Source organism: Aulonocara stuartgranti (genome assembly GCF_965226115.1).
Source record: "Aulonocara stuartgranti genome assembly, chromosome: 23".
Taxonomy (NCBI): domain Eukaryota; kingdom Metazoa; phylum Chordata; class Actinopteri; order Cichliformes; family Cichlidae; genus Aulonocara; species Aulonocara stuartgranti.
In genome coordinates, this window is record NC_138958.1 from 35,270,671 (window position 1) to 35,283,203 (window position 12,533).

Here is a 12,533-nt window from a genome sequence, read left to right on the forward strand (position 1 = left end):
CTAGCCTATAGTTATGAGTACAGTGTCTGATTTGGGCTAAACTCAAAATTGGACTAAAAGTAGATAAATCACAGAAAACAAAACTCAGAAAACAATAAGGGTTTACTAGTACTAATATAGGCCTAGCAAATGGACCTCCAGTTCAAATAAAATTAAGACTAAATTTACTCAACACCAATCATGCAGCAGGAAATGTTGACATACAGTGCACCTACAAAAGGAGGAGTAAAAGCTAGTGAAATATAATCACTGTACCACCAAAATCTAGTGATCATGCCAGACTGTGTATGCTGAAACAAACACAAACTTAGATTGTATTTGATTGAACAAGTATGCATTATAAATTCATCTTATTTGTAAGACAGAGTATGTGATATATTTTAACAGCAAACTTGATCTACTAATATAGTTAAAGAACTTCAAAAACTTTGCATACTGCAGTGCAATCCTAGAGATAAAGTTCTTTTTGATTGCATTTGGGTAATTGCAAAATGCCTGTTAGACTAACAAATAAGCACTGACCTTAGAGGATAGAACAATAAAGTGTTACTTAAAGCATGTGTTTCCATTTCCTTCGCCTATGGAGGATAACAGAAGAGCTGCATTCAACTACAGCACGTTGAGAGAAAACAGCCACTGGAACAGAGCTGACATTAATTCACTGTGTTTTAACAGCCTAAGTGTCACCCCATTGGAATTTAATGAAAAGGAACGTATGTTTAAAAAGCTTCTGGGCTGTTGTTATAGGTCAACTTGGAGGTTTTGTGAATCACTGTGCCTATATGAGGAATGCTCAACCACGGGAGAAAAATTAGTTGAAGATCAGGTGAAATTTTCTTAGATTTTTTTTCAATAAAGCTGCAGCTACATGAGTCAGCCTTCCCACACACTGTTGTACAATGGCACATTACTGTGTTGGTTACTGTACTGCAAAAGACAGGGCAAAGGCACTTGAGAGAATTTGGCTAGAGTGTGTGTGTGAACCAGTTGGCCCACACTCCTTCAAAAGCTGTTCATGTTGCTTTTTAATGTCTGCTGTTTCCTGTGAAAGAAAACCTGAAGTGATTGCCTGTATAACATGTAACAATAAGCTGTACCCACCTTTTATTGTGTTTTTTCTCTTTCTATCCGCAGGACTACACATTGACTATGTATTTCCAGCAGTATTGGAGGGACAAGCGCCTGGCCTATGTGGGAATCCCTCTCAACCTGACACTTGACAACAGGGTTGCTGACCAGCTCTGGGTCCCCGACACCTACTTTCTCAATGACAAGAAGTCTTTCGTCCATGGAGTCACAGTCAAAAACCGCATGATCCGCCTGCATCCAGATGGGACTGTCCTCTATGGACTCAGGTGTGTTCTGCTTGTCAGGTCTTCTTCTTAATGAGACAGTGGGACTTTTGACTGGGCTACATGTTAGCATTCTCAGGATTCCATGTTGTACATTATCTTATGACTCAGTCACACTAGAGTAAAAGTAGGACGCCAACCTCCTTGCAACTACAAAAAGAAATGGTGGTTCATTTTGCCAAAATTTCCTTGTTGCAACTCAAAAAGGTTCTCAGTAGTTTGTATGGACCCACATGCTTGTATGCATACCAGACAATGTTGGGCATGTTTCTAATAAGATGATGGATGATGTTCTGGGAGATCTCCAACCAGATCTGGACCAGGGCTCACTGAGTTCCTGGACAATCTGAGGTGCATTTTAGCAGTGTTGGATGGACTGAAACACAATGTCACAGAGTTGTTCCATTGAATTTAGGTTGTATGAACATGAGAGTCAGTGGTAATCTTGAGTCCCTGCCTACTCTCACCATTGTTGTGCACCTGGAGTAACCCAGGACCCACTGCACAGGCACATGGTCTAACAGTCAGTCCAAGGGTTTCATCCTGATACCTAATTGCAGTCAGGGTGTTGTGACATCAGCCTGGTGTTCAGGTTGAAACTGCTCTCATTGGTGACAATTGGCCAGAATCTGCCAATTATACTATTCTATGGCAAATGCCAATCTGGCACCACAGTGCTGGGCAGTGAGAATAAGGCCCACTAAAGGACGTTGGTCCCTCGGGCCACCTTCATGAAGTCTGTTTCTGATTGCTTAGTCAGCGATATTAACACCAGTGGCCTGCTGAAGGTCATTTTGTAGGGTTCTAGAACTGCTCATCCTGTCCATCTTTGCACAAAGAAGAAGATACCAGTCCGGGTGATGGGTTAAGGACCTTCTACAGCCATTATGAAATCTCCAGTCTCCTCCTGAGACTGTGCTTTGAGACATAGTAAGTCTTCTGAAAACGACAAGTAATGATGTGCCATCCTCCAGGAGTTGGACTACCTGTGCAAACTCTGTAGGGTCCAGGTATCATGCTACCAGCAGAGAGACTGACCCTAGCTAAATGCAAAACTAATGAAAAAACAGTCAGAAAAGATGAGGAGCGGAAAAATGTCAGTGGCTGTAAAACCATTCCGGTGTTCAGGGTTGTGTCATTGTTGCCCCTTTGGTGCACCTGTTGTTAATTTAATCAACGGCAGTACAGTTGTAACTAATTAACAACCCCCTCTGCTTCTTAACTGACCAGATCGATATTCCAGAAGTTTAACTGAGTTGATGTTATGAATAAAAAAGGGCTCCCTCTAGTTTTGTTAGCAGTGGATATTCCCCTTATGCACCCGCCTCAGTTTCTTGCTCTAACAACAATGTCATTTTCCTGTTGTTATCAAATCCACAGCTTATGCAAACTTGATCCCACTTGACTTGCTATATAGCTAAAGTTTCATATAGCTTAATCTTTGGTGCCATTAAGTGTCATTGAGACCCCAAACAATTAAAAACATATCAGAGAACCACGGTGTTGCACTGCATGACACCTGCCTTGATTACCATAGATGTGCACTGCAGTTTATTTTGAATCCCACATACATCATTATGCTGCAGTAAACACTCAGAAGAACACCAAGTGTGTATTAATCCTCCACTTAAAAATAGTCCCTTGCAAATACTACTATTTTAGAGTTTAAGGAGATTATTGAGGTTTTTGTATATATAATTTAAAAATTCTACTAATTTTTTGTGACACATACTTTCATCAAAAGTAGAGCTTAGAGTTTCAAAGACAAAGTTAAGCAGTCTAAAAGTAATACAATACACTCGAAAGCATTGTTGATTTTGGTCATTTTATTTCATAGAGGAAAATACAGAGTGACAGCAACCTCATCCTTCAAAATATTTTTTCTTAAAATGAGCCTCTATATTTAGATAAATGAAATGATGAAAAGTTCCTATGATTATATATAGTCAGAAAAATAATAACAAAAGAACTGCATAAGGCAGGTTTATTAAAAATCCCAAATCCAAAAATAGAGAAGACCTGAAAACAAGACTGAGAAGAGAGCACAACCTGACAAGCGGAGAAAAGGGTAATAAGGAACAGGTGAACGTAATCAGACCCTACCAAGGGAAAGAACAAATGATAGTGCAATCACAGAAAATCACATGGGTTCTAACCTTCAAAATAAAACAGGAAGTAAACTGAGTCAAAATCAAACTCACAAAGTCAACAGTAACCATGAAAGCTGTTCTGGACAATTCTGGGCCCTGCAAATAAGCAACACTTATCACGCAAAAAGCAACAAAAGGATGATCAGGGTCAAGAATATTCCCTAATGTTTTTCAGAGCCAAGTTAATTCTTTGTGTTCAAAGCCTTGTTTTGGCACAGTCCTGCAGCAGCTGAGAGGGTTTTGTGTCATGCTGAAGGGCATGTCAGTGTTAGCATTTTTATTATTTTATTTTTAAAGAGGGCTGCCGTTAGAGTTCATCTACGGCAAGAAGTGCAGACAGGTTAGACATGATCCACAATGCAAAGTTCAGCCTTCAGCTATTGTTTGATGTTTGTTTCATAAAGCCCTTGTTTTGAATTTCCATTGATCTTTTCGACAAGCAGGTTCAGAAGAGCTAGTGTGACCTGTTATTATGGATGCAAGCTTTGAATTATTAGAGCAAAGCAAAAACATGTGTGTGTCTGTGTGTGTGTGTGCACTTGCACACTTGCATTTGCATGTGTCAGTGTTCATACTTTATAGTCAAGCAGCTATGCTTGATTATGCAAGTGGAGTTCATAGCATTTAGCCCTGTGGACTACTTATAGACCTCTCAGTGCTTTAAGAGATCAAAAGGAGAGGGAGACGTGTGACGTGGTGTTTGTGATATGAACTGTTACATAAATGAATGCCAGGTAGAGCTGAGTGATATGTTGAATGCAGATTTTTATCGTGGTTTCAAGGCAGCCACTCTGTATTTGTGTGTTTGCTGTTTATTAGGGAAAGCAGTAAAAAATACAATTTTAAGCTCTCAAAAGCAGTTTGTATTTACATTGTAAGTTGCATTTTGCCACAATGCTGTTTGTCATTTTTGCAAATATGGTCTATTAATTGCATTTTACAGAAACTGTCTGTAATTTAAAGAAAGATTAAATGAAAGGTAAAAAATGTGCAACTACCAGTCGTTTAAAACCAATCACACACTCAGCCCTCCTGATAGCAGCTTGTGGTGCCCCAAATGCAGAATACAGATTCGTATTGTACTACAGTCAAAACCTGGAACGGTTTTGGTAAAATGATAAAAACGGAACTGTACAATTTCGGGCTTTAGTTTCACAGGATCCCATTCACTCTGACACAAGATACAGTCAAAGAGTTATTCACTTTTCAGAAGATCTTTTCTACAAGTTAATGTTAGCTTCCTTACTAACGTCTTTGGGATACTGTAGTAGTAAGATAATAGGCTAGCAATTGAATTTGCATTGAATACAGACTACTCGAGGGCACAAGAGTACTGTTAGCCTAACATTATTTGTTACTCAAATAGATGGTATTAAGGATTGACCCAGTTATACCTTGAAGTTATAAACTGGTTTCTGAAGTATCATTTTGAAACCTTGAAATGAGGGTTCTGTTGTTGCTGTCTTGGTTTAAAAAATCCAGTGTGACAAGGAGGGGCAGGTCTGACCATGATACCGAACACTCAGAGTACCAGGGATAATCCTGCTGTTTGAAACACAGCGTGACTGAGATTTAAATACAGATTTAATGTTTTATTCTGTATGACCCAAAATGAGTGAATGAGCCCATAACTTCCTAATGAAAGTGTTTACATAGGTCAGCAGTGATCTGGTAAAGTTCTGCATTGGTTTATTTTTCCAACCCAAAAGCTATACCAATGTCTTATAGCTTGTATGACTTCTCCTGTACCTTTACATGAATTTTTGATGGGGTTAAATTGTGCATTGAGTCTTTGTTGGCTGAATTTAGCTGCATGTGTTAGTTTGTCCAGCTGAAGCAATAGTTTCCTTGTGGCTGTTCACATGCTACTGTAGAGTCTTTTGAAAATTTGGTCAAATCAGCAATTGGACTCTCTTTTGCTCAATACAAGCCCACAGCTAAGACTAGCTAGTTAGCTAGCTAGGTAGTTAGCTGTATGCCAAATAAAAAGAGATACTTCAACAATTTTTGTGTTTTTGATAAATGCAGTAATGAATAATAATTAAGTAAAAAGCCGTAACACAGGCATTTGGTTATTTCAGAATGGACTTCATGTCACTGGGTTATATTAGCTAACACGCGCTAACTGGTACAGTGTACGATATTTGTTTCTGACCTGGCTTTTGTTAGACAGAGTGGCATGGAAAAAAAAAGATTAAAACTGACCCACAACCAAATGCAATTATTTCAGGTTTAATTTATCAAATGACATTTTCTGATAATCAGTTGGATTTTGAGGCTGTAATTTATATTCCAATTTATGCCATTTAGATATCATCTTTTATTCATATGAATTTTTTTTTTGATTAAACACCTTTGACTCCAATGTCCCCAAATCCATGGATTTTCAATATGTTCTAATTTAAAAACTGTTACTTTAATGATTTAATGTAAATCAACAAATTTTTTTTAACTGCTAATCAATACAGTGTAGGTAGTTTTTTTTTCTTGTTGTTACCATAATGAAATGAAGAGATAAGGTAGCAGAGAAGCTTCAGTGATATTGATAATCTGTGTCATGTATTGGAAAATGTGTTGGAAGTCCATATAATCTATAATATGTGTGGTAATGCTTACTGTTAATGTTACTGTTGAAGACCTCTTATTATGTTGCTGTAATTTTTGCTGCATAATAATATCACATAATGGAGCCTCATCTCAGTCTTTGCTCAGTGAATACATCCAGTGGCTAACTGCCAAGCAGCCAGCTTTTAATCAGGCCAGACTTAGCCTAAATCATTTTGAATTTGCATTTCACTTTGCTGCTTTTTTTAACTGTCTGATTATCAGTCGTTTGAGCTCGCACATCTGATAAACAAAAGGCACAGATACCTCCTCATGACCCAGTTCAGTTGAACAGGGAAGGATGCATTTCCTTAATATCATTTTTATTTTTACAAATTTTTACTTGATCGCAGGATGGAGGGATGGACAGTTTTGGTGAAGGGGGAGCACAAAATGTTTCAAAAGCAAACATGTTCGTTGCTTGTCTTGTATGATCTATAGTCTAATTAGGTATACAGTTACACAGTCAGCATTTTAACTAGGAGGTGGTGCTATAATCTTATTTTAAGATGACAATGCCAGTAGTCTCCAGTAATATGAAACCAGCTGAGGGACAGGTTGAAAAGGCAAATGGACATTTGGTTTCCTTTAAAGATGATAGGTGCTTTCACCTTAATGCTGTAATCTAATTGTATTCCCGCAGTCCCTTATTCTGTTAGGTAACTGCTTACCTGCATTGCTATTTTTAAAACACCTCAAATCCCTTACATCTTCACTCTCCTTCTGATCCGTCTTTCAGAACAATTTTAGTAAATCACATGTGTTAACTAAAATATACCCTCTCCCCCCATGCCTTCTTTTTCAGGATAACTACAACAGCAGCATGTATGATGGATCTCAGGAGGTATCCTCTGGATGAACAGAACTGCACTCTGGAGATAGAGAGCTGTGAGTAGACAGGCCTAATGCCTTGTGGGCTTGACAGATCAACAGCGGCGCACAGGCAGAGTGTCTCATGTGTGAAATGTTACAGATGCATGAAAGAATGTGCAACCTGAGGTACAGCAGCGGTTGTGTGTGTGTTTCTCTTCTGTGTTCTGTAGCCTTTCTTTTAAATCTGTACCAGATGGATGAGGGTAGTATATATGACTATGACAAATACTTAGCTAATTTCATTCAATATTATACTTCTATAAAGATTTGGGAAAGTTTAAAAGACCAATCTAGTGCAGTTATTTAGTTAGAAGTCATGCTTTCTTTTGCAAATGTTTGCACCTCATTTAACCTCGTAAAGATCCACTAGGTTGCCATGTGCTACTTAGGGTAGGAATAGTTTCAGACTCAATTCTACCTCTATAAATGGAATCTTATACCAGAAGTACTGTAAGGTTAAAATGCATGTAGGAAAGTAGTTTTGAAAAGTAACAGCGTCAAGTTTCTGAAACCTGCTGCTAAAATTCAACCCTAATACAACTCCTTAGTAGTTCGTCAGTAACCTGGTGGGTGTAATGAAGTAACATTGATGACAAAATAACAATTACTTTTGGAGACTATAAAAGAAAACCTCAAAAAAAAAAGGAGTCTGTGCAAGACTTTACCCTCTGTCATGCATTTTCCTCTGGTTGCTTGCTGGTTCTATTGTAGCAAATATAATATTGAACTACGTCTACATAATCTGTGTCAATTATGCAGAACAACACAGGGGTTATTGTTCTGCATGCAGAGATATTTTTTTTAAACAAGCAATAAAAAGAGCTATAAATGCAAAACAGGAATATAGACAAACAGCAGGCCAAGGCATCAACCTGAGGGCAAGTCATTTAAAAATAAAAGTGATAAGTATATGGTAAGCATTCATTTATTGGTCACCTAACCAATGTAAGTCTAGTATTCGCTCTATTTTTAGCTCATTTAAGCCATTGGCCTATTTAATAGGTACACCTAGCTAGTTTCAGGCTGAACCCTATTTTGCTTTCAGAGCTGCCTTTCTTGTGGCACAAATTCAACAAAGTCCTGGAAACATTCCATATTGACATGATAGTGCAAAACACTTAGCCCTCAGTCGATGTTTTCTCTTTTTTTGATCATTCATCACTGTGTAGAAAAATCTCAGCAGTTTCTGAAGTACTGAGATCAGTCGGTGAGACACCAACAGCCATGCAAAATTCAAAGTCACTTAAATTGATCTCTCTTCTTCAATCTGTGCTCACAATCAGCTCAGCTCTTGACTATGTCTACATGCCTAAATGTGTTGAGTTGCTGTCATGCGATTGGCCGATTGGATATATTTTGTTAACAATCAGTTTACTTATCCATTTCAGGATCCAGTGTGCCGGAGCCTATCCAGCCTATATAGGGCGAGCATGTAGAGTTGGAGGGAAATTCACATTCACACCTACAGCCAATTAGGAATCACCAACTGACTTAGAGTAACAAGGTTAGGTTAGATTAGGTTATATGTGGCCATTTAGCTGCTAAATGCTGCAAATGACTTTGGCCCTGTTCTGTTTTGTGCTGATAGCGAGCAGGCCATCGCGGCTTTAAACAGGGCTGATAAGAAACAGTGACACGAAACCGTGATGGCGTGGGCCAAAACAATGAGCTGAAAGACACCAAAGGGCTCGTTACAGACAGGGCATCCCATCTCTCTGTAGGGTGTGTTATTACGAATAACTGGGATGCCATTACACGTGTTATGTCGATATAAAAATATTGATTCAAGCAGATTTAAGTTAGACATTTCACATATTTATTTGTGAGAACTCCTCAGCGTTTGAATGCTGTATCACTTAGCAGCAGTGAGTGTCTCTGCTCGTCCTTTACAGACATCCTCAGGGCACCACTTGGTTTCATGTCAGCCTTCTGATTGGGCACTGATTTACACCTGGCATGCCAACAATACGGCAGGATAGGATTAGGCTTATCAGGAACACATAGAGTTTAAGGCTAGTTAGAGCCAATGTCTTGGCTAGAGTAAGAACAAAGCACATTGTAGATGTTTGTATTTATATTGTTTTTGGTATCATCCCCACAAAAATACTAAAGCAAGATCTGCTAATGGCACTGGACATGTCTATTTTATAATTCTTCTGACATTTTCCAAACCCCAAGTAAAGCTATTAAGAAAAGCGCCTGGTACTTGGAAACAACTTCAAAAGTGTTTTTTTATTTCCTTCCCAAATGACAGCCCAGTTGGATGATCAGCAACACTGCATGTCTTGGTCTCCAGTGATGGTTAGACAGATGGTTACACCTTGGTGTGCATGTGTGTGTGTCTGCGCACGTCTTCTTCTACAGATGGCTACACCACAGACGACATCGAGTTCTACTGGAAGGGAGGCGAGTCGGCTGTGACGGGGGTGACACGGATCGAGTTGCCTCAGTTCTCCATTGTCGATTACAAGCTGGTGTCCAAGAACGTAGTCTTTTCCACAGGTAAATGCTTCATCAGCTGGATTACCTCTGGGAATAATGCACGGTGAGGCTAACTAGGGGATGTGACATTTTAGATCATATTGTCCATTTCATGCACTGGCCTGTTTTCGGGAGCTGATTATTCCATCAGTTTCTGCAGCAAACATGCCAAAATGTCTGTTGATCTTATATCAACAGATATAATATATATATTGGTGCTTTTAATTGGATTGAAATGAGGAAATGCGCCGTCTTTGAAGTATCCCTCATGCAGCAGTAGGCAACGCAAGCTTGTTGGAATGGTGCTTAAGCGGGACATGTGGTAAATTAGAAAGTATATCATGCCCACTTCTGGCAGTTCTTGACCCAGAGAGGTGAAGTTTAATGGATGTAATGGTTCAGTTATTGTGCTATCAGTAGGAAATGTAGCTGAAGACTCTTATCAAGTCAGTGTGATTGCAGCAGTCTGATTGAGAAGCCCCTGAAAAATTGGTTTCAAATACAATAATAATAAATAGTCATAATTAAAGACATGAATGTCTAAGTTTGTAGTTATTATTTATGAAAACCTCAGTTTCAATTCAGTTTTATATAGATAATACGATATGATTTATATAGCCCCAAACCACAACAGCTATCCTTTCAAGATGCTTCATAGTGTAAGGTAAAGACCCTAAAATAATGGGGAGAAAGCCCAAGCAACTAGGCAACCCCTATGAGTGACCACTTGGCGACAGTGGGAAGAAAAAACTCCCTTTTAACAGGAAACAAACCTCCGGCAGAACCAGACTCTGGCAAGGCAGCCTGCTGAACAGCTGGGATTGAGGGGAGGAAGATGGGACAAAAAATGATATTAAACAGTCACACAGCTGTTTGCAGATCTGATCTGAAATGTTGTTCCTTTCAGAAATCGCTCATGTTGAAACAACTAAATTGATGTAGGTTTGAAAGAAAATTGTATCTTAACATAAAAGTTGTATCAACATTTTTTGAATTATTTGTATAGCTTCATTCACTGTCATCACAATACAGTGACAAACACTTGAGGATGAGGATGTTACTTTAATACTGTTACACCCTACTATATTCACTCTCTGTGGGCTAAAATCTCCCGCTGCACTACAAAGCATCCTGCTGCTAGAGCCCAGCCGATATTCAGTGATTCAAATATTGTGATAGTCCGATATGTGGGCAGATTTTTTTCCCTTTCAGAAACACGAAGCATAAACAGATTGTCACGAGCCAGCAGATCTCAGACCTTATTTATCATCAAATGACCTTTAACCTCTAATGAAATGTGGATGACAAGAAACACTGAGGAAGAGTTTCAGTATAGTTAGAAGGCAAAATGACAGGTTAAGGCAACTTGTAAAGTCAATGTATATGAAGGATTTACCGTATCACATTTCATGTTCTAATTCATGTGTGTCAGATCGCTGTAGAGGAGCTATTTTAACAAGTAATCCTCATTTCAATCATATTCCATGAACTTTGATTTGCCACGTCGCCCATCCACTGAGGTCCAAAATGAATCAGACTGTTACTGAATGTGTACATTTACGCCGGAACGCAGAGTGTTTATGAACATTTCGAAACCAGCGACCATATAATCTGGTCAGAGGGGACACATCGAGAAAGGCGGCTTCTCCGGAGCCTCGGAAATAAAAGCTGTGTGACATTTAGTAATAATGTAATTTCTCACAGAAGTTATGCTCATGAGGAAGTGCCACGCTGGGTCTGAAAAGGACATGCACAGTAAATCACTCTTTGTTTGCCTTCTCGGGCGTGCGTAACATTTCTGTTGTGGCCGTTCTGTGTTATTTTCTGTTTTTTCATGCTGAGATGCTGTTGAAGCACGCGTGCACCTTTCTCTGTCTGTACTGCACGTGCGGCTGCTTTCCATTTACCATCATACGCGGGTGTCTCTGCCCTTCATGTGAATCACATGTAAGTGTGCCGATGCAAGCGCGTCTCTTGTTTATGAGAGGCGGCTTGTCCCTTGTGGGTGGTGGCTATTATTTTAATGTCCGGTGGTCTGCTCGCCCGCTCAGGATGTGTGAAGCACATCAAAGGCTCCCTGCCAGGCTGCCTAATGATCAGGTCTTGTCCATGTCATGTGCCACTAGCAAGCCTTTAGTTCCCTTCCCTTTTTTTCCTTTCCTGCTATCCCTCCAATCTGTCACTATCTCTCTCCCTCTTTTCTCTTCCTCCTGTTTTCCCTCCGGGCTTTCTTTAATATAACTTTTCTTAGTGCTTTTAAAAGGTGTGCTTGGATGCCAACTACCCTGCTCGCTGCAAGAAAAAAAACCCGGGTTTCAGGGCATCATAAATTCATGTGAAATGAGGCCCTCAACACATCAGTGTTTCTCATTTAAACACACACAAACTGTCTGTTTGCATGCGAGGGTAATATCTGCATGTCCGTATGGAAATGCTTGTATGGCCACTAGGGCAACATTTCTGAGTTAGGTAACATTTAATAGACTGTATAGAAAAGATGGATGTTGCTACCATGGTTTCAAAAGTCTGCTCAGGAACAACTCAAGGAACACAACAAAGCTCGCTTAGTCCCAAACCAATCAAGCATCAGAACAAGCTTGATTCACTGATGTTACCTAATGGATCCAAAGTCCGGCACCCCCAGAGATCCTCTGTGTGTGCATCAGGAGGTCAGAGCTCTTTTTGGCAGAACAGAGAAGCAACAAAATACTAAGCGGGTGGCTTTAATTCTGTGACTCGTTGTTCTTTAAGCCTCGAATATACCTTCGAGTTTGTGTGTTTTAGAAAACAAGAAATGCTTCGTTAACAGCTTTAGAAAAAAAAGCCCTGAAAGTACTCATTTTTAATTAATGTAGGACTGAAATTCATTAAGAAGCTTTTGCAGACTGCGCACAAGGACAAATCTGGCTCACTTTTGCCGAGCAACGGTATTAGAAAAAAAGACTTCACTAAGACTTCTGCTGCATACTTGCGATACACTTTTAAAAGCCAGTAATGCAAACAGTTATATCATGCAGTGCTTCATCTGAGCTGCAGGTAGTCAGCCCAACATAAAAACACGGAAAGCTAAAAA

General features: G+C 39.4%; 1 protein-coding gene across 4 annotated transcripts in view; it reads left to right on the top strand.

Annotated features, from left to right (window-relative positions):
• Positions 1 to 12,533, top strand: part of LOC309701088 (gamma-aminobutyric acid receptor subunit beta-3-like) — a 103,533-nt gene that overhangs the window by 74,532 nt on the left and 16,468 nt on the right. For all 4 annotated transcript variants that reach the window (XM_082525090.1, XM_082525088.1, XM_082525091.1 and 1 more), the window contains 3 exons: positions 1,135 to 1,355; positions 6,912 to 6,994; positions 9,344 to 9,481. In XM_082525090.1, coding sequence (XP_082381216.1) covers positions 1,135 to 1,355; positions 6,912 to 6,994; positions 9,344 to 9,481 — 442 coding nt within the window. The remainder of the gene's footprint in view (positions 1 to 1,134; positions 1,356 to 6,911; positions 6,995 to 9,343; positions 9,482 to 12,533) is intronic.